Source organism: Cajanus cajan, chromosome 10 (assembly GCF_000230855.2).
Source record: "Cajanus cajan strain Asha chromosome 10, NIPB_CcT2T_4, whole genome shotgun sequence".
Taxonomy (NCBI): domain Eukaryota; kingdom Viridiplantae; phylum Streptophyta; class Magnoliopsida; order Fabales; family Fabaceae; genus Cajanus; species Cajanus cajan.
In genome coordinates, this window is record NC_138526.1 from 36,447,895 (window position 1) to 36,473,554 (window position 25,660).

Sequence of the window (25,660 nt, forward strand, 5' to 3'; positions counted from 1 at the left end):
AAAAATCATTGATCTTGGCAGATTCTTATCATTCCCTCCCTCTTCAATGTGATTCGTCCTCGAATCAAGTTTGGCGTCTTGTTTTACTTATAGATCCCCCGTCTCATTGAATTGCTTTGCCCATTGAATCTTTATGTGCAATTCTTCTTTGATAACCAAGACAAAAGAATTTATAGGATTAGGTTAAAAAGAAGAATTAAATCCACAATCAATTCCTTTGACCCTTTGAGAAATTTGCATCTTTGAAAATTCAAATTCATTTTTAGTTGATGCTTTGCATATTTCTTCAAAACAACTTATTCAAAACCCTTTAATAAAGGATCATTTCTTATAAAAAAATAAAAATAAAATAAAATAAAAAAGGTTAGAACATAGAACTTTGTATTTTGTTTCTTCCTCTCTTTCATTTTCTTTCAACTCATTCACTCTCATCTCTATTTCTTTAACTATTTCACTCTCAATTTCTTTTGATTTCTCACACTCTATTGTTTTTATCCTTTGATAGTGCCCTTTTGAATACTCCTTTTCATATGTGTGTTGTCTTGGACTTATAGATTTAGATGTGAATTCAAGATTATCTAATTTTTCATTTAGGAGTTAAAATTATGTTTGAAACTTCTTAATTAACAACTTAGGATCAACATATTTTTTTTTAGAATTGAAGATAAAAAGGTAAAGGATATTTAACACTTGAATTCAAGAGCCAAATTTGATACCAAATGATATGATTTTTATAGCATAAGATCATATTGAAAACAAGTAAAGGAACTTGACCCTAACCGCAAACCACCAGTAGAACCAAAGTTATCAAAAAAAAAAAAAGAAATGTGATCCTAACCACGATCTATCAGTAGAACCAACACTACAAGGTTCTTATCCAAGAACAAAGGAAGAAACTTTCACAGTGAGAAACTCACAATTTGATTAATATTCAAGTCTGCCTTGGATGATTACAAGAGGTTCTATTTATAGACTAAAACATGAAACATTTCACTTACATGTAGTAATTTTTCACTAAACTCCATTAGGAAATAAATTTTTACTAGCATTTATTTTTCATTAAGAAGTCTAAAATCGCTCAATACTGACCTAAAAATATGAAATACTATTTGAACTAATTTATGAAAATTACATTAAAATTAAGAAATAGAATCAAGTGACTTTTGAGTCCAAAAACTAAGTAAATCATTCAAATAAGTCGAATCCACGGTAACATCTTTAGTTATTGTTATTAAACTCATTTAACTTTTTAAATTATTATTTTTAACTCTTTTAGATCTTCTTCTAATCATTGAATCTTCCATTGATTAAAAAAATATTTGAAAATCATTAATCTTGAAAAATTCCTATCATTTATAGAATTTAGTTATAAATCTAAAATAAAAAGGAAAATATTTTTTTCTATTTTATGTTAAAATAAATTGTAAAAAGTAACTTACAAATATCTTAAAATCAAGCTTATCAATAGTCATCACATGTGATGAGAAGCATCAAGAACAAAGTAAATTCTTTGAAATCACAACAACTATCATCAAATTAAAATTAGTTTAAATATAGATAAACCTCATAATATTCTTCTAATAACTGCAATGAAATATTAAAAAAAACATTGAGGCAGAAATACAATATAATGAAACTAAAAATCTGCGTAGATACAAACTTATTAGTATTTTCAAAAATTATTTTACTAAAAAATACTCTTTTCTTAATAAAAAAAATTCTTAAAAACTTATATCTAAACATGCTTAAAATAATCATTGACGATACAATGGAGATTTTATTGATTTTTCAGGCTTCTAGCTCTTTCAAGGTTGCTTCCTCAATAGTGAAAAATAGAAAAATCTAATAGAGAGAGTGAGTGGTGTGGAGTGAGAAGTTGTCTTGTCCCCTAACACATTTTGATTATTGTCCCTTGTAAAATTGTTCAAAGAGTAGTTATAATGAAAAAAAACAGTCCATTTATACTTATATTATGTATAAGTAAAAATAATAATAATAATAATAAATAAATAAATAAACTTAAACTTTGTAACTGAAATATAAACAATTTTTTTATCAAATCAACTATATTTAATATTTTTAATTTAAAAATTCTCCTAAAACAGCCATTAAATGTATTATTTACAATAAATGTGATTAAATTAGTTTGTACAAACACATGTTAAATATTTATTTATATAATTAAAATTTATAATAAATTATATATATAAATAAATATTATGTTTGGATATATAAATTATATTTAAAATTGTATAATAGATATTTTTAAATATATAAGTTTAATTTTAGATTTATCATAAATAATTTATATTACATTATAAGATTATTTTTAACTATTGATAATTTATTTTAAAATATTATAATTATAATAGTTAAAAATTGAATTAAATAAAAAGGTTAAAAAAATCATGATAATATATAGAAGTTAATTGATATGAAATCATAAAAGTTAAATTTATTTAACTAATTTTTCAATTAACTTGTGTAAATGTTTCACTACAAAATGTTACATGAAGTGACATATAAAAAGTGTCACTACAGTTACAATATATGTAAGTATATGTCTATTTAACATATAGTTATACATAATTTTAGTGTTAATTTTGAATGAGATTTAACAATATATTTTGTGTGTCACTATAGTCTATATATATCAATATTTTTTAATAATATACTAACATATATTTTAGTTATTGTGTGTGTAAAAGTAATTTTTAATAGCATTTATATATAGTGTCATAGTGTGCGTCACTGTATGACAATTTTATTATAGTGATTATATATAGAGAGAGAAGTCGAGGGGAGTAATTATTAAGATTTTTTGATGGATGAGTGGATGTGAAATTTGGTGTGTCCATATTGGAAGCACGTCATACTTGTATTGGACGTGATTTATTGTTTGGCGAACAGTTTCAAAAGCATTATTGATTTGTTGTAAGAAATGAATTTACATGAATCTGCTTTATGATTTATGAAAACCCAAAAGTAAGAAAGAGTCAAAGAGACAAAGACAAACACAAGAGAACATGATTGCAAGTTTTTTTCCAAATCCATAGTCTATTTATTATAGTATTTCAAAGTTAATAATTAAAGGTTAATTTGAATTTTTAATCAGACCAAAGACAGCATGTGAGTTGGTTGAAATGTGTACGAATTCTCATGAGTCCATATCCATGGATTATTTTTCATTTATTTTTACTACATATCAAATAATTTTTGTTGTATACATTAACAAGAGTTAAATTATGTTTTTATCATTTATCTTATTTTTTGAGTTTATTTTAATTATTTATTTTTTAAAATGATTATTTTGGTTTTTCATTTTTTAAATTTTGGTTAATTTGACTTTTTTAAAATAGTGATATTTTCTTATTTTGCTACACAATTTTGATTTTTTTACAAATTTAAGATGTGAAATTTGTCTCATTAAAATCATAAAAACTATTAAATTTAGTTGATCTTCAAAAAAAAAATAAAGTCATAAAAATATTTAAAGTCAAGTAAAAATGAGTTCAATGAAAAATTTTAAAAAAGTAAAAATATATCAAATTATTTTTTAATTATTCATGAGATTTATTTTTTATTTAATTTTCACTATATTTATATTCAAACATTAATTAAAGTTCATAATTTTTAAATAGGTGAATATAATTAGATCATTTTTATATCTCAAATCAATAAAAATAAAATAAAATAGTTCTAAAATGAAAATAATTAATGATCAAATCGAGACAAAACATATATATATTATAAAAGATAAAGAACTAAATTGAATCTTAAAATAAAATAAAAGGCTAAAAATTTGATTTAGTAAAAAAGAAATTATATTTTTGTAATTAGATTATTGAAAGGACGTAAATTTGAAACAGTTAGGAAAATACTATTTTGTGACTTTTTATTAACTTCAAAAATCTAGTTGTTATAGAAAAAAAAAAGAACTTCAAAAATCTAATTAAAAAATTGTAAAATAGAAAATATAATTACAATTTTTAAAATTTAAAATTTAATTACAAATCCTCAAAATATTCATAACATATTAATAGATTTAATGTTATTATAATCTCTTAAATAAAAAGTAATTAAATTTATTTTTTTCTCAAATTAAAATTTTAATTTTTAATTTTTGTGATTTGAAAAATAAAATTATTTAAGTTTCTCTACCAAACACAAAAACTGACTAATTACTTAAATTGTCATAAAAAAAAAACTTAATTATTAATATTTATGTTAATAATAAAATATCACTTCGAACTCAACTAATATTACAATACATAAATAATGTTGCGAATGTTTCTAAAAACGAAGACAAAAAATTTAAAAGTCAGAGATATGAGAGTGCATGAAGGTGTTATGGCTTGATTTCTTAGGGTATTATTATTCCCGTCATGTAACAGTCTAGTTCTGTTTTCATCTGCATTAATAAAAACCACAGATATTAAATATAAATTAATTTTTATTTATTATAATTATTTATTAATTAAATATTAATATTTTAAAATAAAATATCAATAAATAAAAAATATTTTTTTATGATATAAAATATAATTTATATGTTTTAAAATATTTTATGTATAATTATTTTAAATATATATATTTAAATATCATATATTTTATATATAATTTATTATAAATTTTAATTATATTATATATAATAAATATATCTGTAGATTATATAAATTAAAATATTAATATTTTTAAATTTATATAAAAAAAACAAACTTATCCTAAAATTAGTGAGCACCAAAGTTTGTCTAGTTTGTGAAAACAGGTTAAAGTAGAACCAGAAGATCAAGGTTCAGTCCTTATCAAATCTTTGTAATAATATTTTTTGCTGTCACAAGTATTAATGAAAAACCAATACATTTATGATAATAGTGAACTGTGCAAAAGATTTTTACGCATGACAGAGATCTCACATCAATATACTAAAAGTAATGAAAATCATAAATGAAAATTTGTAGGTACAGATATTTCACTGAACGAGGAAGTTGTGGCCATGGCTATGGGGACTGAAGAAAAGGACAAGAGAGAAATGGCACTGTCAAGATAATGAATGGTATGTGTCTGAGTCTGACGCTTGCATGTAATGTAACTACAAGCCTCACAATGGACAAAATATATATTACATGGCCTTCAAGTGTATAATTACTGATTAATGCTTTTTATATAACATGATGATAAATTTTGTATTGATCACATAATTAAACATATATATTGATAAGACATTATTAGAGTTGAATAGTCAATAGTCACGTATGATTAAGAAAAAATTATTCACTCGGTATCTTGTAATTATTTATTAACATTGTATTTGATTGTTAAGAGAGAAATAATTGAAAAATGTAAAAGTTTCAACATTGTATTTGTACCGCATGTATTAATAAGATATATATATTTTTTAGTAATTTATTATATTAAAATTTCATAATTAAGTGTGTTTGACTTAGAATAATTTAGGAATAAATGATTTTTTAAGAAATTTCTTAAAAATTGTAAAAGTTAGGATAAAATACATTAAAAAGTTTTATATTTATTTGTGGGGTCATTTGTTAATCCTAAAAGTGGATGAATATTTTAGAGAGAAATTATCTATAGAAAATTCTAACCGGTAAAATGTTGTGAAGTGAAATTTTTTTGAATCGAGAGGTCAAATATGAGAAGTATTATAAAAAATAAAATGAAAATAAATAAAGAATAAAAAAACAAGTGAATAAGAGTAAGTAAAAAATAAGATAAAAATGGATTTATTTGGTTTAAAAATAAATAAATAAATAATAAAAAACAATATTATAAAATTTATAATCGAAGACAACCACATATTTAAATACAATACTTACACATTCGAATAAAAGTCATGCACAATCAAATCCAAATCAAATATTCTTTGCGTACAATAAATACTGTACTTATTAAACCGTTATTCTTAAAGAAAATTCACAGGAAAAATAATGCTGCATATTATTTTTACTCAATTTTGATAGTATTTTCTATCACTTATGAAGAAATATATAAAAAGTATGTAGGACTCTTGAGTATATTTCACCGGCCAGAATTCAGCTCTACCAAATATATAATATTTCTCATTTCTTATTTTCACATCTTCTTCCCTATAATTTCGATCGTGGCATTTTGATGTATCAAACAGAGTATAAGTATCCCTTTGGTTCTCAATAATTTATTTTTTTATGATGAACGAAAAGTAGCCGAAAGAAAAAGTATCTGACAAAGTCTTTCCACTTTTATTCTTAGAGCATCTACAGCAATTTCCAACCACTTTAAATGGGTCCCACTGTGCCACGTCACTCATAAACAACTCATGTTATATTTTTACAACTTTTGTTTCAATGGAAATTGCTTATAAGCACCTCTACTTTTTTACAACTCATACTACACTTTTGACACCTCATACTATATTTTATGATAAATTTTTATAAAATTAATTATTATAAATAATATATAAATATAAAAAATTAACAAAACAAATTACATAATTAAAAAATTACAATAATAAAAAAATATAAAAAATTACAATAATAAAAATTATAATTAAAAAATTACACTAATAAAATAATATTAAAAATTCTCTTCGGTCTCTCTTTCTCTCAAACTCTCAAATTCCATCTCTCTTTCTCTCTATTTGCTGAGCCGCGCACGCGGGGGAGGGGGTTCACGTCGGCAGCCGCGCGCGCAGGGGTAGGGGGTTCCGGTCGGCAGCCGCGCGCGCAGGGGGAGGGGGTTCCGGTCCGCAGCCGCGCGCGCAGGGGGAGGGGGTCTGGTCAAAGCTGCGCACAGGGGGAGGGGGTCCGGTCGAGAGCTGCGCGCGGGGAAGGGGTTCGCGCGAGGAGGGGGTGCTGGCGCGGGGGCTGTCAGGACTGGTTGTTTGGAGGGTTCCACATAGATCCGATTCCACCAATCAAATGTCTCTTCTCAGTGCTAAGCTTCGTTGCTTGTAGAAGCAACAAAGAAAATTTTTTAAGCAACTCGGTTGCCACGTAAGATCACTCCAACGGGAGTTTCTTACAAGAACCGTTTCTTAACAATAAGCAACCCACTAAGCACCTCCCATTGGAGGTGCTCTTAGATTTTATATTCTTCCGAAATCAGGATACATTACACGCGTAATGAGACCATGATGCTGACTGAATTATAATATTTATTCATATTAGTAGGTGAGAGACTTGTCTCTATTATTTGAAAGAGAAGAAAAAAAGTAATATTGATTAGTCAAAAATAAAATATATATATATAAAAATTAAATAAAAACTAGTAAAAGAAAGATAGTGAGAAAGTAGTTTGAAATTTGTTATAAGAATAAATTATAAAAATAATTGTGTATACACATATTTCTTCCTCTTCCTCATCTTCCAATGTTTTGACTTGGAGTTGAAGTAATGACTCTAATCCAGACTATGATCAATTTCAAGAAGCTTTCATTCAAATTCACAAAGAGGCTGTGAAATTAAATGTTTTAAATTCAAAGCTTAAAAACAAGTTGTCATGGTATGAAAATGATTTAATTAGAGCTGAACAAGAGCTTGAAATTTTGAAAAATTAACACGACAATCTTCAAACTATTTTGAACTTCAATGAAGCTCATTGTGAAACCTCCCCTTCTTCAAAAGTTATTTGTGAAAATTGCAAGGCTTTGGAAAAGGAAAATGCTGATTTAAAAATCACTTTTGCAAAGTTCACAAATGGAAATGCAAATTTGAATATCATTTTGGGAAAGCAAAGAAATACTTTTGATAGAAATGGACTTGGTTTTAATCAAAACATGAACATGCCATTAAAAACAAAGGAAAGAGTTTTTAAGAAAAACCAATTTTTCATAAAATACAAAGGCAATTTCATTAAACAAACAACTTGCTATTATTGTTGTAAGAAAGGTCATACAATAAGAAATTGCTACTCTAGGAAGTATGGAGTTCCAAATGCAGAAATGGTTTGGATTAAAAAGAGTCAAGGGCTGAGAACTAACCATCAAGGACCCTTTACATGGGTACATAAATCAATTTTCTGATCTTTGTTGTAGGAATGCTTGAGAGCCAAAAGCTTATTATGGTATCTTGATAGTGGCTGCTCAAGGCATATGACTGGAGATCCTTCAAAATTCTCAAGTTTGAAATTAAAGAATGAAGGGTTTGTTACTTATGGTGACAACAACAAAGAGAGAATTCTTGGTCATGGAAATATTGATAATTCTTCCTCCTTAACATTGATTGAGATTGTATTGCTTGTTGAAGGGCTGAAACATAACTTGCTTAGTATAAGTCAACTAAGTGACAAAGGTTTTAAAATTGAATTTGATAACACTTGTTGCTTGATCTGTGATAAATTGACAAAAGAAATTAGATTCATTGGAAAAAGAATTGACAACATATACATGCTAGATTTAGAATACTCAATAGCAATTTCCAACACCAAGTGTTTAATAACCAAAGAAGACAATATTTGGCTTTGGCATAGAAGAGCTGCACATATTCACATGGATTACTTAAACAAACTCAGTAGAAAGGAGTTAGTGATAGGATTACCTAAACTCAAGTTTAGTAAGGACAAACTATGTGATGCTTGTCAAAAGGGTAAGCAAGTGAAGGCTAGCTTTAAAAGCAAAAATCAGATTTCAACTACTAGACCTTTACAATTAATTCACATGGATTTGTTTGGTCCTTCAAGAACCATGAGTCTAGGTGGGGACTACTATGGGTTAGTTATTGTAGATGACTATTCAAGATTCACATGGGTTGTGTCTCTTGCAAATAAAAATGAAGCTTTTAATGCCTTTAAGATATTTGTCAAGCTTGTTCAAAATGAAAAGAACACAAAGATCACCTCAATTAGAAGTGACCATGGAGGTGAATTCCAAAATATTTTGTTCCAAAAATTCTGTGAGGAGCATGGTATTAATCATAATTTTTCAGCACCTAGGACACCTCAACAAAATGGGGTTGTTGAAAGGACAAATAGGTCTCTTGAGGAATTAGCTAGGACTATGTTAAATGAGACCAAACTACCAAAATATTTTTGGGCTGATGCTATTAACACAGCCTGTCATGTGTTAAACAAGGTTCTGATTAGACCTATTCTAAAGAAAACACCCTATGAAATTTATAATGGGAGGAAGCCTAATATTTCATACTTTAGAGTATTTGGGTGTAAGTGTTTTGTGCTAAACAATGGCAAAGAGCAACTTGGAAAATTTGATGCAAAAGCTGATGAGGCAATCTTCTTAGGATATTCTACAAATAACAAAGCCTGTAGAGTATATAACAAGAGGACTCTAATAGCTGAAGAATCAGTTCATGTTGTGTTTGATGAGACTAACAAACAAGAGACAAAGCAAACTGAAATAGAGGACTTGACTGATTTGCTTGATCAACTACCATTAGAAAGTGAACCAAATGAAAAGCCTAAAGAGGGTGAAATGAATGAAACCACTGAAAAGATAAGTGAACAATTGCCTAAGGAATGGAAAACTTCTAAGGACTTATCAATGGAAAATATAATTGGAAATATTGGTACAAGAGTTTCAACTAGAAGATCCATCAAGAATATTTGTAATACTATGACTTTTGTTTCACAAGTTGAACCTAAGACAATAGATGAAGCACTACAAGATGAACATTGGTTAATGGCTATGCAAGAGGAACTAAATCAATTTGAAAGAAATGAAGTATGGGATTTGGTGCCATTACCAATTGATCATCCAATTATAGAAACCAAGTGGGTTTTTAGAAATAAGCTTGATGAATCTAGAATCATTATAAGAAATAAGGCAAAGTTAATGGCTAAGGGGTATAATCAAGAAGAGGGAATTGATTATGATGAGACTTTTTCCCCTGTAGCAAGAATAGAAGCCATTAGATTACTTCTTGCTTATGCTTCAATGATGAATTTTAAGCTTTATCAAATGGATGTGAAAAGTGCTTTTCTTAATGGTTTAATACAAGAAGAAGTGTATGAGGAGCAACCACTAGGTTTTGTTGATTTTAAGTATCCTAATCATGTGTACAAACTTAAAAAGGCACTCTATGGCTTGAAACAAGCTCCAAGATCATGGTATGACAGGTTGAGCAAATTTCTAGTTAAGAATGACTATGTAAGAGGGAAAGTAGATAATACATTGTTTGTGAAGAAATTTAAAAATGATACAATGTATGTTCAAGTCTATGCGGATGACATTGTTTTTGGATCTACTAAAATTTCTCTATGCAAAGAATTTTCTAAGACCATGCAAGGTGAATTTGAAATGTCAATGATGGGAGAGCTTACATTCTTTTAGGGGTTGCAAATCAAACAAATGAGTTATGGAATCTTTATAACTCAAAGCAAGTATCGCAATGAATTGTTGAAGAAGTTTGGTATGGAAGGGTGTAAGGAGGCTGCAACACCAATATCAAACACATGCAATCTTGACTTGCATGAGAAAGGGATAGTTGCCCGACCCTTTGAGGAGTTTTTCGAAAATTCTCGTACGCCGCCGATATGCTTCTGAGTGGAAGGAAGAGATGGAACAGTGGAGTATCGAGCACTTCACGTGGGTTTGCCCTTGGTTCCGTCCAAGCCATGTATTGATGAGATGCGGCAGTTATCCAAGCATACCATTGATGGGCCTCAGAGGTTGCATAGCCTACTCACCTAGATTGGTTATGAGGCAACTGATGAGGACTCAGACCATTCCTACTATAGAGGAGCTTGGAGGGTTGTGTTTCTCCTTCGATTCCGAGCATCAGAAGGACATGCACGCTGTCATGAGAGCGTGGGAGAGACCAACCTATGAGGGAGATCTCGAGCTTGGAAAGCCTCGGGTATCCGTCTCCATTGATTATGAGGAATGGAGGAGCGAGAGGGGGGTGCCTCAACCATCCACTTCTTGTGCAACCTCAGCAACAAGGAAGGTGTTGCAAGAGCAAGTCGACGCCTTGACCAAGAAACTGGAAATCATGGGAGCTCAGATGAGAGTTCTTGAAGAGAAAAATGAAGAATCCAGTTTTACTATTGATGGTCTTCAAAGGCAATGCAAGAAGAAAGACCACGAGATAGAGCGGCTCAAGGATGAGTGTGCTAACCTCAATGAGGAGGCTACTCGGGCACCCAAAATGCCAAAGGTTGAACCGAGTAGTCAACTCCAAGAAGTCAACATGAAGATAGCACACCTTGAGGCCGAGTATTCAAGGCAGGCACAGTTGATCAAGGATATGCAAGACGATCTGCTTTTGACTCGATCCGATGCGCAACAATGGCGGGAAGTTGTTCAACGACAAGCCGCAAACCTTTCCGACTTCCGCAAAAAGGAAAGGGAAGGGTTGGCACAAATGGCCAAACTCCAAGAGGAGAAGGATCGGGCCGAAGATGAGCTTAATGAGCTGCAGGCCATGATCAACTATCATATACAAAAAGCGAAAGATGCTCAGAAAATCAGTAATAATATGAGCCAAGCGGTCCATACTCAGATTGAAGCAATGGGCCGCCATGTGGAGGAAGCCGAAGATGAATGGCAAAGACATATGAACCCGCCTGTGGGTTTTTACCGGCTTTTCTCTTTTTGTAAAAAGTTGCTTCAAAGCATTGTATAAAAGTTGTACACTTTCTTCAATTAATAAAAATTGTATTTTTGAGATTTATTGCCTTTGCATCTCATTAGTCATTCATTTGCATTTATCTCTCCCGGTAATTTAATAATAAATATTAATAAAAAGAAAGAAATAATCGATGCGTATGTTCAGAATGGATCGCACGCCATTGGTAATTAAATGCAAACCAACAACTGCACCAAGCAAGCACACGGCGACTCCGTTGTTGGTAATCAAGACAGACAAAGGGGAAGGTCCGACACCGTTAAGGATCATCGCTCCAAGGCCTTTTCCCTACGAATCAAATAAGGCTGTGCCATGGATATACGACATCCATTTTTCTGCCGACAGCGATTTCTCTAACATCGCTGGACTTGGGGGCATGACTAGGAGTGGCAGGATCTACACTCCCAATGATCTTCATGATAAAAGCTCCCAAGAATAAAGGAAAGGAAAATAAAGAATCCGAGGAGGAAAATCTAGAGACCGCCTTCCAAGCATTGGAAAGTGTCAATGTTGAAACGTTTCCCCGAGAAATGAAGAAGGTAGCCCATATGCTCAACAAGAATGGATACTTGCCAGGACAAGGACTTGGCAAGGATTCCCAAGGAATTCCCGAGCTACCCACTATCAAGGATAATCCGGGGAAACAAGGGTTAGGATACAACCCTAATAAAGATCAAAGGACGAAGAGGAACCAAGATCCTTCTCGACGTTCTTTAAGCCAGATCTTTAGGAAGGCCGGTTCACAAGCGTCAAGGCCGGTCGTCGTCATCAAGTGTTCTTCTCCTTCTGATAGGGATGTATAGACCTGATGACTATTAGAGATTACTCCTCGGGGACAGCCCGACCCCCGAGCCTCGATAGGGCACATGTTTCCACTATGATTATAATAAAATCATTCTTTATTATTTCTTATTGCTTCTTTTCTTGCTTGCAATAAATCTCTAGACCACATTATTTTAACCCTGTTTGAATAAGCATGAATGAGGTTAAAATTGTCTTAATAACAATAATCTCGCATCATTTTTATGTGGAAGTGTGTGTGACAACTTGGAGCACCTTCCCTTGGCCTCGACAAGTGCCATCATGGATAAAAAGAAATCCTTTAAAATAAAAAAAGCTCGGCAGGAAACCCAAAAAGGGGACTGCGCAAAAATAAGAGCAAAAGACCCGCTAGGAATCCCACAAAAGGGTGACCTAGGCAAAAATTAGGGTTACAAAATAATGAACAAAAACAAAAGCCCGCTAAAACTCCACAAATGGGTGTTTTAGGCAAAAGTTAGGGCAATCGAAAAACAGAATAAATCCATGATGGTACCACCAACTGAATTCAACAAAGGGGCTCAAGAAAAGCTATCCAAGTTATCAAATCACGAACGTTAATAACCAAGATGTGCTTAACTTCATAAGTGTTTAATCAAACAAGCCTAAACACTTAAGCCTACCATTGGCCAAGCCATTCTTACAAAATCCATTTTTCAAAAAATAAATAATCCCCTCTAAAACACAAACTTTCGAAAAAATATCCTTTCCTTCTTTTCTCTCTTGTCCCAAACGATTTTTGAATAATCTAGTGGAAACATGGAGATATAGTAGTCAATAGGAGGGTTGACACATCTTCTAAAGGAAAGGAAAATCATTTGGTTGATGACACCAAAATCAAATACGCATCATTCCTCGGTTACGGAAATCAGTAGAGCACAACCCATCTGGAGGAATGGCAAGATCTAAACAAAAAGTGCACCGATTAATTCTTTTGAAAGAAATGAATCAAATAGAATTAGGTGCATCATATTTGCATACATGCATACAGATGATAGGTGTACTGGAAGATCACTTATTCTCTGTTTATCTTAAAAAAAAAAAAAAAAAAAATCAAATCAAACTTCAGAAACAACAAATGCGCCCGTATCATGTTCAGTACACCCGTACTAAAAATAGGGTTATGAACAAATTTTCAACTCAATACGGGCGTACTGAAATGGATATGGCCGTATTAGCCACAAAGAAATTTTCAAAGACCTCTTCATGAGGCAATTGCATAAAATAGAAAAAATAGAAAATTGCTTGTGTATGACAGCAGTCAACAAAAGCCGAAAACGAAAAAAGGCAAGGATACAAACAATACTCCTCAGTTTGTACAGAATAACTGAGCCTGGAGAGGCTTGCTGAAATAATACTCTCTCAGAATAACTGAGCCTGGAGAGGCTCGCCGAAATAATACTCTCTCAGAATAATTGAGCCTGGAGAGGCTTGCCGAAACAATACTCCCTCTTAGAATAATTGAGCCTGGAGAGGCTCGCCGAAATAATACTCTCTCAGAATAAATGAGCCTGGAGAGGCTCGTAGAAATAATACTCCCCAGAGAAACCTCAGCTTAAGCTCATGGAACAAATCCCCAGCGAGAGCTATCAAAGCAAGATCGTCAAAATCCCCAATGGAAGCGCGATCATCCAAGCAAAATATTCAGTCAAAGGACTTGAAACTTCCTCAGTGGAAGATAGCTCTCTGACTCAAGCGCTGAGTGAGGCTAAGCCTGCAGAGGCTTCCTAAATAATACTCTGGGATACATAAGATCCCCAAATCCCCAGTCGCCTACTCAAGAGGCACCCCTACAAAAGGAGAAAAATAAAAAAAATCAATAACCATTCCCCAAGCGGAATCCGGCACTCAGCCGAACACCAAACATCAAGATAATTCGCCTACTCAGAGGCACTCCTTCAAAAAGAGGAAAAATCGAAAGATCAATAATCATTCCCCAAGCGGAATTCGGCATTCAGCCAATCATTGAACGTCAAGATGATCCGCCTAACAGAAGAGGCTAATCACAACAAAACGACAAAATCCCCCAGCGGATGATAGCCTACATAGAGGCAACAAAACCAGAAAAACAAAAAGAGTCACCCGAATAAGGATAACCGGGATACTCCACCAACGTCAAAGGACGTCAGCCAATCATAAGGCATCGCTCACATCAGAAAGAGCATCTTCGTGTCTACACCCCAAGGAAACAGAAATTCCTCAATGGGTACCAACTACGCAATGGAAAGTTGGGACACAAGAACCTATGAGTAACTGCACATCCCCTAGACGGATCCCTGCGTTATCCAGCCCTCAGCGGCACCAAAATCAAAAACAAATCGTCGAAGCAGCATCGTGGACTGTGGAGACAAACTTATCTCAAAACCCTGGAGAGGGCAAACTCACCCTGGAGAAGGCAAACTCACCCTGGAGAGGGCAAACTCAGCCACCCTGGAGAGGGTAAACTCACCCTGGAGAGGGCAAACTCAGCCACCCTGGAGAGGGCAAACTCACCCTGGAGAGGGCAAACTCAGCCACCCTGGAGAGGGCAAACTCACCCTGGAGAGGGCAAACTCACCCTGGAGAGGGCAAACTCAACACCCTGGAGAGGGCAAACTCAGCCACCCTGGAGAGGGCAAACTCACCCTGGAGAGGGCAAACTCACCCTGGAGAGGGCAAACTCACCCTGGAGAGGGCAAACTCAGCCACCCTAGAGAGGGCAAACTCACCCTGGAGAGGGCGAACTCAGCCACCCTGGAGAGGGAAAACTCACCCTGGAGAGGGCAAACTCACCCTGGAGAGGGCAAACTCAGCCACCCTGGAGAGGGCAAACTCACCCTGGAGAGGGCAAGACTCATGCTACCAAAGTGACTAGAAGCGCGGAGGTATGCACCAACCTGGAGAGGCTACTCAACAATTTTCCCACCTGAAGACACTACAAGTCAGAAGGATGGCACATTCCCCGGACAATTGGGTCAACTCCTTTACTTATCAAACGGTACACCAAAAGGCTGTTTGACTAAGTAAAGGGGGGGCAGCTGTAGACCCCTAAAATTGTCCGGGTCGGAAATAAAGCTTGAAGACTCTTGAGGACTGAAGGAAAGTCAGCCAGAAGGACTCATGGAAGGCCCTAGGAGGATTCTCTGTAGGTCTAGAGGTCTTGTAATAGCTCAAAATAAGGAAGTGGAGGGAATGAAGCCCAATACGGCCTCCCAAAAGTTCAATACGGCCGTATTGAACATTTTGAACTACAATACGGCCGCACTGAACTCAATACGGCTGTATTGAGGTTTCTTGAACTTCAATACGGCCGTACTGAATTCAATACGGCTGTATTGTAGTTCAAAAACTCAATACGGGCCGTATTGACCCCCAGAGGCCGTATTGCGCCTCATCCCTATAAATATGACGTCAATTGGACGTCATTTGACACTTTTACACTGAGTTTTAGCCCTCTTCTTGAGTATTCTGGGTTTTTTTGAGCAGTGCTCTGCCTAGAAATCACTCGGAGAGTTGATCCGACAAAGTTCTCGAGTTCTGAGCTTTTTGCTTGAGTCTCGAACTGAGTCGAAGGGAAATCCTCCGGATTTCCATAGTTAAAATTTTCTAGGAGGGAGCGAGCGGGCTTGTAGAGCGAGGGAACGCCAAAAAGCTTCCCAGTTTTACTTGAATATAAAAGCACGCTTCAAAGGTTTCTTCTTAAGACCTTCCTTTTACTGCTTTCTGTGTGTATATTTAACTGTCATCATGTAGATAGTTAAGTTATAATTGTTTAGAATAAATAGGGGTAATTTAGTAATTTCGTACTATTATTTTTAGAAATAATCTGTCATAGGGAACCCGAAAGGGGCGCTGTGGGGTGCTAACACCTTCCCCACGCGTAACCGACTCCCTTACCCGACTCTAGTTGTCATGGCCGAAGTCGATTTTTGAATCGATTGCCTTAAACTTCTTTTTCCAATGTTTTGAGTAAAACATTGGTGGCGACTCCATGAACCCTTCCTTTTTATGAAAACCGCTAATCCATGGAGGGTCCCGCTTGGGATTAACATGGATTGGTGAGCCTTTTAATAAAATTGCTCGTTTGACAAGGTCTCAGTTTGAGAATAAGTCATTCTAGCAATCCATATTTTTAAACAAATAAAAGAGTCCAACCATCCTTCGCGAATGCCGAAAGCCCGTTTCGGGCCGGTGGCGACACATCTATAAGCCCACAAGACTTCTATCAGCTCTTCGGCCCAGGCGCCTTTAGAATCTCCTAAGCGCTTCTTCAGTTCTGTTAGAATGACCTTGTTCGCAGCCTCGGCTTGTCCGTTTGACTGAGGATGTTCAACCGATGTGAATCGGTGTCGTGTACCCAAGTCAGTGATAAATTTGTTTAATTTTTGATCTGTAAACTGAAGACCGTTATCCGTTATAATGGCATATGGTATGCCGAAGCGTGTGACGATGTTCTTCCATAAGAACTTCTGAACCATGTTGGCCGTGATCGTGGCTAGCGGTTCGGCCTCAATCCACTTTGTGAAGTAGTCGATAGCGACCAACAGAAACTTACATTATCCTTCGACAAGGGGGAATGGACTGAGGATGTCCATCCCCCACAAGGCGAACGGCCAAGGAGCACTAATACTATGTAGCTCTTCAGCCGAGGCGTGAATCATGTTTCCATGGTGCTGACATTGCATACATCGCTTTACAAATTCGGCGCAATCGGTTTTAAGAGTTGGCCAGTAGTACCCAGCTCTCAATACCTTGGCTGCCAAAGTTCTTCCACCCGAGTGAGACCCACATATCCCCTCATGGACTTCTCTCAGGACATAATCTGCTTGTGCTGAATCAAGGCATTTTAGTAGTGGTGTGGAGAAGCCCCTTCGGTATAATTCTCCGCTAACAACCGAGTATCTGGCTGCCTGCGTTCGGAGCTTTTTGGTGGCGGACGAATCAGTTGGTTGTTTGCCCTTTTCAATATAATCCATTATCTCGGTTATCCAAGTTTGTTGGGGTTCATTAACCGGCATACATTCAACTGGGTTGACACTAAGAGTTGCGAGGTCGAGATGAAGAGTAGTTCGAAGCTGCCCCGGTTTTCGACTACTGCTAGCCAACCGAGCTAGCTGATCGGCACGCTCATTATGTTCTCGGGGGGTATGCTTGACCTGGACTTCATCGAAAGTGTTGCGTGTGTTCTGAAACAAATGGTAATATTTCAATAAGTTAGAATCTTTCACCTAAAAGTGATCATTGACTTGCTCCGAAACAATCTTCGAATCTGTCCAACACAATACTCGCCGAGCCCCAACCTCTTGGGCGAGTCGTAGCCCCGCCAATAATGCCTCGTACTCGGCTTGATTATTTGAGGCCTTGAACGCAAATCGCAAGGACTGTTCGAGAATCAACCCGGTTGGTCCTTCAAGGATTATTCCTGCTTCGCTACCTTGGCTACTTGAAGATCCGTCCACATGCATTGTCCACAAGTCACTCTCAAAGTGGCCTTTTGGCTGTAATTCGTTTACAAAATCGGCCAAGCACTGGGATTTAATCAGGCCTCGCGCCTCGAAAGTTATATCAAACTCCGAAAGCTCAATTGACCAGGCCATCATTCGCCCAGCCAACTCTGGTTTGCGCAAAACCTTGGCAATTGGGCAGTCAGTTCGGACGACCACATGATGACTTTGAAAGTATTGCCGGAGACGACGAGCCGTGTGAACGAGTCCGAGCGCCACTTTCTCCAGGAGTTGATACCTTGTTTCTGCTTCTTGTAGCATTCGGCTAATAAAATACACCGGCCGTTGCACGTCATTTTCTTGCACTAAGACGACACTTATGGCTTCATTCGACACATACAAGTACACCACCATGTCTGCCCGAGGATCGGGCTTAGAGAGAATGGGGGGGAGCCGAGACGGTGCTTCAAATCTTGGAAGGCCTCTTCACAACCGACAGACCATTCAAATTTCTTGACTTTCCTTAACAAACCTACAATAGGCTTTGCGAGCTCTGCGAGACATGGTAAAAATCTTGACAGAGATTGAGCCGCCCAGCCAACTTCTAAACTTCTTTGAGGTTTTGGGGACTTCTCATATCAATGACTGCCCGACATTTATCAGGGTTGGCTTCGATGCCCCTTGCTGACAGCATGAAGCCGAGAAATTTGCCCCCCGATACGCCGAACACACATTTTTCTGGATTGAGCCGTATGTCATATTTGCGGAGTTGACGAAATATTTCAGAAAGGTCAGCTATGTGTTGGGCGACGTCTGCCGATTTAACTACCATATCATCGACGTACACCTCGATGTTCTTGCCGAGCTGGTGTCGAAAAATTTTGTTCATCAACCTTTGATAAGTTGCTCCTGCATTTTTCAGGTCGAAAGGCATCACCCGATAACAATAGTTGGCTGTGTCGTGATGAAAGTTGTCTTCTCTTCATCGCGAGGATGCATTCGGATTTGGTTGTACCCCGAATAAGCGTCGAGAAAGGTGAGAATCCTATGTCCTGACGCACCGCCAACCAACCGATCAATGTTTGGGAGCGGGTAAGCGTCCTTCGGGCATGCCCTATTGAGATTAGTGTAGTCGGTACACATTCTCCATTTGCCATTCGGCTTTTTCACCATTACTACGTTCGCCAACCACGTAGTATACTGAACTTCCCGAATAAACCTGACATCAAGCAATTTTGCAACTTCTGCTTCTACTGCAAGTTTTCGCTTGGTTCCCATTTTCCTTTTACGCTGAGCAACCGGCCGAGCCTCAGCGCATATTGATAACTTGTGACACATAAAGTTTGGGTCAATGTCGGGCATGTCAGAAGGTGTCCACGCAAAAAGGTCCTTATTCCGAGTGATCACAAGACTTAGGGCAGAACGATCATCCTCGGATATTTCGGCGCCTATATATGTAACCTAAGTGGAGAGTGAACCGAGCTGTAGCTGAACTTTTTCTTCTACTGGTTGTACGCGTTCCTCGTCATTCATTCTCGGATCGAGATCCCAGGTTACGAGCTCGTCTGATGCCGAAGGAGAAATAGCATGAACCGTCTTTGATTTTGATTGTCGTTCCTGCACCGGGGATATTCGCAAACTGGCAAAGTAACACTCTCGAACAGCCTTTTGATCGGCATGGATAGTAATTGATAGACTATGGCCAAGGCCAAGGAATCCAAGAGGTGATATCATAAAAGAACCAAGAGGAATGGGATGATCTTCAAGACCTTTTCATATGTTTTGTACATAGTTTCTTTTGTATAGGTTATTTTTGCCTTTGTATTTGTAAGGCACTTTATTTCCCTTTTTAGTAGCTATTGTATATTGATTCTAGGGTAGGTTACTTGAACACTTTGACTCCATTTAACCTAACCTAGAAATACATTCTTTTCTTAGTTTTCTAGTAGGAGTGGCATTAGCAAATTAGAGAGTGTCCTTAGTAAGCTAGAGAGTGCTCCTAGCAATTTAGCCAAAGGTGGTCCTAGGCTAAATTTTTCATATTGGACTCATTTTACTCCTAATTTTTCATAGATTTGATTTAGCTAGGTTCCATTCCCATTGAATGAACCTAACTAAACCAAATTAACCATTTTCAAATCAAAAGGAGTAAATTAATTCCAAGAAGCCGCCCACCTTAGAAGTGTGTTCACACTTGTGTTCACACTTGGACGAAATTCATGGAGTTTCTTAAGCTTGGAAGCTTGAAGCACAAGCTTCTCCTTGGCTAGCTTACCAAGCAAGCCAAGTGAGAAGCTTGCTCTCCAAGCCTCTTGACCTTGGACGGTTTATCTAGACTCAACCATGGTTCCTAGTGAACCATGGTCAAGACTAGCTTGCTCTCCAAGTTTCCTACTCCTATAAACTTGTAATTCTTTGATTGTAAAACACTTTTGACCAATTTGAGAAATGAAATCTGAATTTTCTCTCTAAATCAAGAGTCACAAAAACCAAAGAGAACTTTCTCTCCTAAGTTCTCTCCAAAGGTGCTTCAACCTTACCTTGGTTCCTTAAGCTTCTACCTCAAGCTAAGGAGTAACCGAGCCACTTCAAGGCTTCTTCTCCATTGAAGAACACTTCAAGGAGCTTCAAAGAGTCATTGGAGTCTTAACCTCAATAGCATTCACGGTCCTAAGCATGGAGCAAGTGAAGGAATCATCAATCTCCTCACCTAGTTCCATCATTTTTGGTATCTAGAGCCTAGTGCTCTTGAGGTTTTTGTTTCTAACTTTTCTTACTTGAATCCGTGTTGTCTATTCTTCCTTTTCTATGTCTTAAAATTTTGTTTGCTGCATGGATCTAGTTCTAATACAATTTTTGATGGATCCTATATGTCAAGTATGAAGTAAATGATTCATGTTTGCTTGTTCCTATTCTTATGAATCATTTTCGGTTTTGTGCTTTTAGGTACTCTTGAACTTGTGCATTTTTGTATTTGCTTGAGTCTTCTCCATTCATTCACATGTGTCCGTGATTGGACAACATACTTTGAGTTAGATTTTGTTTTTGAATCATATGTTTTGTCTAGAGTCATGTGTAGTCCTTTGAATGTCATTGATTCCTAGACTAGCTTGTTTTGACCTAGTTTTTGTGTTGTGTTGATTGAGTCCGAAATTTTTGTGTATTTTTTCTTATTGAATCTGTACCTCACCATATGTGCTTTTGTTTTACATGATTGAGTTCTTAATTTGCTATTAGTCCTAGCAAATTTCTTAGAGTTAGGTTTCTATTATGTCTTGTTAAAAGTTTTGTCAAAAAAATTCATAAACACTAATTCCTCTTAGGTTTTCCTTGAGTATGTTGTGTGGCTGAGACTTATTGAAATTTTTTGAACATTAAAACAGAACCAAAACAGAGGTGTGAGTGTCTTAAATGCATTAGAAAAACAAGAGAAAGAGTGCTTAAAAATTTGACAAAAAAATAGTACAAAATTGTGTAGCACTAATTGAAAATTGCATGTGAACACCTCTTGTTTTGTGTCAAATTTTTTGCTGCAGTTTTTCTACCTTAAAACCGAGACTCGTAAGTGATCAAAAGGCATTCAAAACTCCTGAACATTGAATGAAAAATAAGAGAAAAATATTTTGCTAAAAAGAAAAGAAAGAAAAAGCAAAAGAAAAAGCCAAAAGGAGTGAAAATTTTGCTTAAATTGCTCTCGGTTTTGATGAATTTTTGCTTACATTTTTAGTTGGTTCAGCCACCTATTTGTGTCTTGTTTTTGTTCATAATCTTAGCTTTTAATTTTGTAATCCATTCTAGTGCCTTTCCTAGGTTACTCTTGTGTGTACTAGCTTCCAAATTTGCCTTAATTTTTGCTTGTCAATTTGTGGAATTCTTTCTAGTCTTGTCTCATTTTCTTCTACCACTTGGTGTAGCCATTCTAAATTGTTCATTTTCAGTTTTAGCACTAATATTCAGTCTTGAAGGTGGTTGAGTGCTTCTTGAAAGGTGTAGGAGGCCAAGGCAAAGGACATCCACTTGAAGGCTTTGGTGGTTGCTTAGGGAGTTTGTTCTCTCTTGGTGGCTAGGCTCTTGGAAACACCTAGAAGTGACTAACATCAAAGTTGCTTCTAAATAGAGGAGTGAAACAACTTGTGAGGCTGCAATTGGTGGCTGATTTGGAGCAAGAAGAAGTTATACCATTTGTAAAAAAAAATTTTGTGAAAATTAGAGACTAATTTAGTGACGGAATTTTTGGTTCCAAAACTAGTTTTCCTCACAAAATCCGTTGCTAAATTTGTTTCTAAATTAGTGGCAATTTGTTTTCTTTGAAATTAAAGTACAGCCACTAAATTCATTTGATTATGAATTTACATTTCATTTGGAGTGTGAATTTGCATTTCATTTGAAGAAAATTTGAATTTCATTTTCTTGTAATTTTTAATTTCCAAATTTTTTGTACAAGGCCTTTATTAAGGAGTGTCTTGGAGTGCCTTTGGTGTATCTCCATCTCTCCTTAAGAACTCTTAATAGCTAATCACGTGTATTACTTGTGAGAGTGGTCCTTGAAGGTCTTTGGTGCCTTTCAAGCTCTCACTTAGGTTTAATTGCTTTCAACGTCTAGTTTAAGTTTTCAAGCAATTTATGTTTTAAGCAATTTATGTTTTCAGTCATTTAAGTTTTCAAGCAATTTAAGTTTTCTTGCTCTTTATGTTTTCAAGCATCTTATAAATTGTACACATAGGCACTTGCTTGTTATTTTTCCTTTAAGAAAAGTTCTTTGTGAAAATTGTTTTGTGCAAGACAAAAGTACAAGGGGGTTTAGAGATTTTTTCTTGAAGAGGCTTGGTTATTAAGTGGCTCTTTAGTAGCTCACCTCCCTCCAAAGTTCAATTTGTACTCTTAGACCTCTAAGTGCCAAGTCTAAAGCACTCCAAAACCTTATTTTCATAAAAACTATTTTTGTGTGAAAAATATCTCTTGAATTAAAATGTCTCAAAATTCCTCCAATAGTGAAAGTGATGGCTCTCCAAAAAGTCTTTCTTATATCACTAAAGAGCTCAAATCACTTAAACTATGGAAAAAGCAAGAATCCATTGAAAGAGAGAAGGAAAGAATTGAAAGAGAAGGACATCTTGCTTATCTTGAGGAAGAGTTGAGAATTTTAAAGCAAGAGGAAGAAAAATTGAAAGAAGATATGAGAAAACATAGGAAAAAGAGTAGGAGTTCATATTCACAATACACATCTCCTAATGAAAGCCTTAATGTAGGTAACCATTATCAACCTCCCCCAAGAAGAACTATTAAAACTAGGGAATCCAAGGTGGATCTCCCTCAATTTTTTGGGAAGGATGATGTGGAGGCCTACCTTGATTGGGAGATGAAGGTAGAACAACTCTTTGCTTGCCATAGGGTAAGTGAAGAAAGAAAAGTCCCTCTTGCAACCCTTAGCTTTCAAGGGCATGCAATGTATTGGTGGACCTCTTTGGAAAGAGAAAGACGTCTCCACAATGATCCACCTATCCAATATTGGAATGATCTTAGGAGTGCATTGCGGAGGAGACACATTCCCTCTTACTATGGTAGGGAGCTTATGAATAAGCTCCAAAGGCTTCAACAAAGAGATATGTCTGTAGAACTCTATAGACAACAAATGGAGCTTTTAATGATGAGGGCATGCATAAGAGAAGAGGAAGCCACTACAGTAGCCAGATTCTTAAGTGGTCTTAACTTAGAGATTAGAGACCAAGTGGAGCTACTACCCTACAGGGACCTAAATGACTTGGTCCAACTTTGTTTAAGGGTAGAACAACAAATGTTGAGAAAATCTTCTAAAAGAGAAAGCTCCCACTCTAGATCTCTTAGGAAAGACTACTTGGAGGAAGAAAAACCTTTTGAAAAGAAAATTATTTCAGAACCCTCCAAAGAATTAGCTAAAAGGAAAGAGAAAAATAAAGATAAGGATAGAGATCTCATCACTCCACACACTAGCACAAAGACTAGTGATATTAAATGTTTCAAGTGTCTAGGGAGAGGTCACATTGCTTCTCAATGTCCTACAAAGAAAGTTATGATCTTAAGGGGGCATGACACTTATAGTAGTCAAGAAGAGACTACTACCTCCTCTTCTAGTGAGAGTGAGGTTGAAACAAAGCTTCAGAGGTCCAAAGTGGAGCCAATTTATCCTTATGAAGGAGAGCTCCTAATGCTTAGGAGAATACTTCATAATCAACCTAGTGGTACCCTATCACAACGAGAGAACATCTTTCATACAAGATGTAATGTTTTAAATAATGCTTGTTCTCTCATTGTTGATAGTGGTTCATGGTGCAACTGTTGTAGCACTAGGTTGGTTAAAAAGTTGAGTCTAATTACTATGCCACATCCTCAACCTTATCATTTGCAATGGCTTAATAAGGATGGTGACATAGTAGTTAACCAACAAGTGAAGGTCAAATTTTCCATTGGGAAGTTTGAGGACCAAGTTTTATGTGATATAGTACCAATGGAAGTTTGTCATATTTTGTTAGGAAGACCATAGCAATTTGAAAAGAAAACAGTACATGATGGTCTTACTAATGAAATTACCTTCACTCATAAGGAAAAGAAATTTGTGTTTTATCCTCTCTCACCTCAACAAGTGGCTGAGGATCAAACGCAAATGAAAATAAAAAGAAAAAGTGAGAAAGTAGGGAAGAGTAAAGAGGAAGAAATATCCTCTAAGGGAGTTATGTCTAAAGAGAATTACTTTGTCAATAAAGAACCTATGAAAACTATTCTCTTTATTCATAAAGACCTTAACTCTTACCCTCACGCTGCCACTAGTCTTGAAGAAGAGATTCACAAATCCATTATTTTTAAAGAAAAAGAATCTCAACTTCAAGATTTTGTGAAGGAGAAGTGGACTTCTTTTAGTTCTACTTCTCATGCTACTTCCTTGGTGGTGCCCAAGGTAGATAGTCTTCCTATCTTAGTTGTGTCAATAATGCACCCAATTTATGGAATATATTATTTGTTGGATATAACATCTGAACCTTCAAGGTTCCTTGTGACAAATTCTTTTCATAACTATCCAACAAATAATATAATCCAAAATTGTTTAGGGAATTTCTTAGTAGTATTTTCCTTATTTTTTAGGAAAAGCCTAGCTTACCACATAGGGTACTTTAGGCAAGATATTTTAGTTTTTAGGATTAAGTCTTTAGTGTGCTATAGTTTTAGCTTTAGCACATTTTTAGGATTTAGAAATATACCTAGTCTATGTTTAGGAGAAGATCCTATTCATTATATTAGTAGGTCTAGTATCATAGATTTCTTTAGGGTTCATGAAAGGATTCCTTCTAGGATATTCCTTTCACATTTATTTGTTGAAAATATCACTTCTAATGAATTTCATTATATATTTGTAGGTATGGCCAATAATCATGAGGACCCTCGAGATTTGAGGTCAAATCCTTTTCAAGAGGGAGGGGATGATAGACTATGGCCAAGGCCAAGGAATCCAAGAGGTGATATCATAAAAGAACCAAGAGGAATGGGATGATCTTCAAGACCTTTTCATATGTTTTGTACATAGTTTCTTTTGTATAGGTTATTTTTGCCTTTGTATTTGTAAGGCACTTTATTTCCCTTTTTAGTAGCTATTGTATATTGATTCTAGGGTAGGTTACTTGGACACTTTGACTCCATTTAACCTAACCTAGAAATACATTCTTTTCTTAGTTTTCTAGTAGGAGTGGCATTAGCAAATTAGAGAGTGTCCTTAGTAAGCTAGAGAGTGCTCCTAGCAATTTAGCCAAAGGTGGTCCTAGGCTAAATTTTTCATATTGGACTCATTTTACTCCTAATTTTTCATAGATT

At 35.4% G+C, this 25,660-nt stretch overlaps 1 protein-coding gene across 1 annotated transcript; it reads right to left on the reverse strand.

Moving 5' to 3' along the window:
- Nucleotides 1-16,933: 16,933 nt before the first annotated feature.
- LOC145952470 (uncharacterized) lies at nucleotides 16,934-18,235 on the reverse strand. The gene is made up of 2 exons (XM_083064832.1): nucleotides 17,678-18,235; nucleotides 16,934-17,563 (listed from the first exon to the last, which is right to left on the reverse strand). Exons 1-2 carry the CDS (start codon nucleotides 18,233-18,235, stop codon nucleotides 16,934-16,936), a joined length of 1,188 nt encoding a protein of 395 aa, XP_082920958.1.
- Between the last annotated feature and the right edge of the window lie 7,425 nt (nucleotides 18,236-25,660).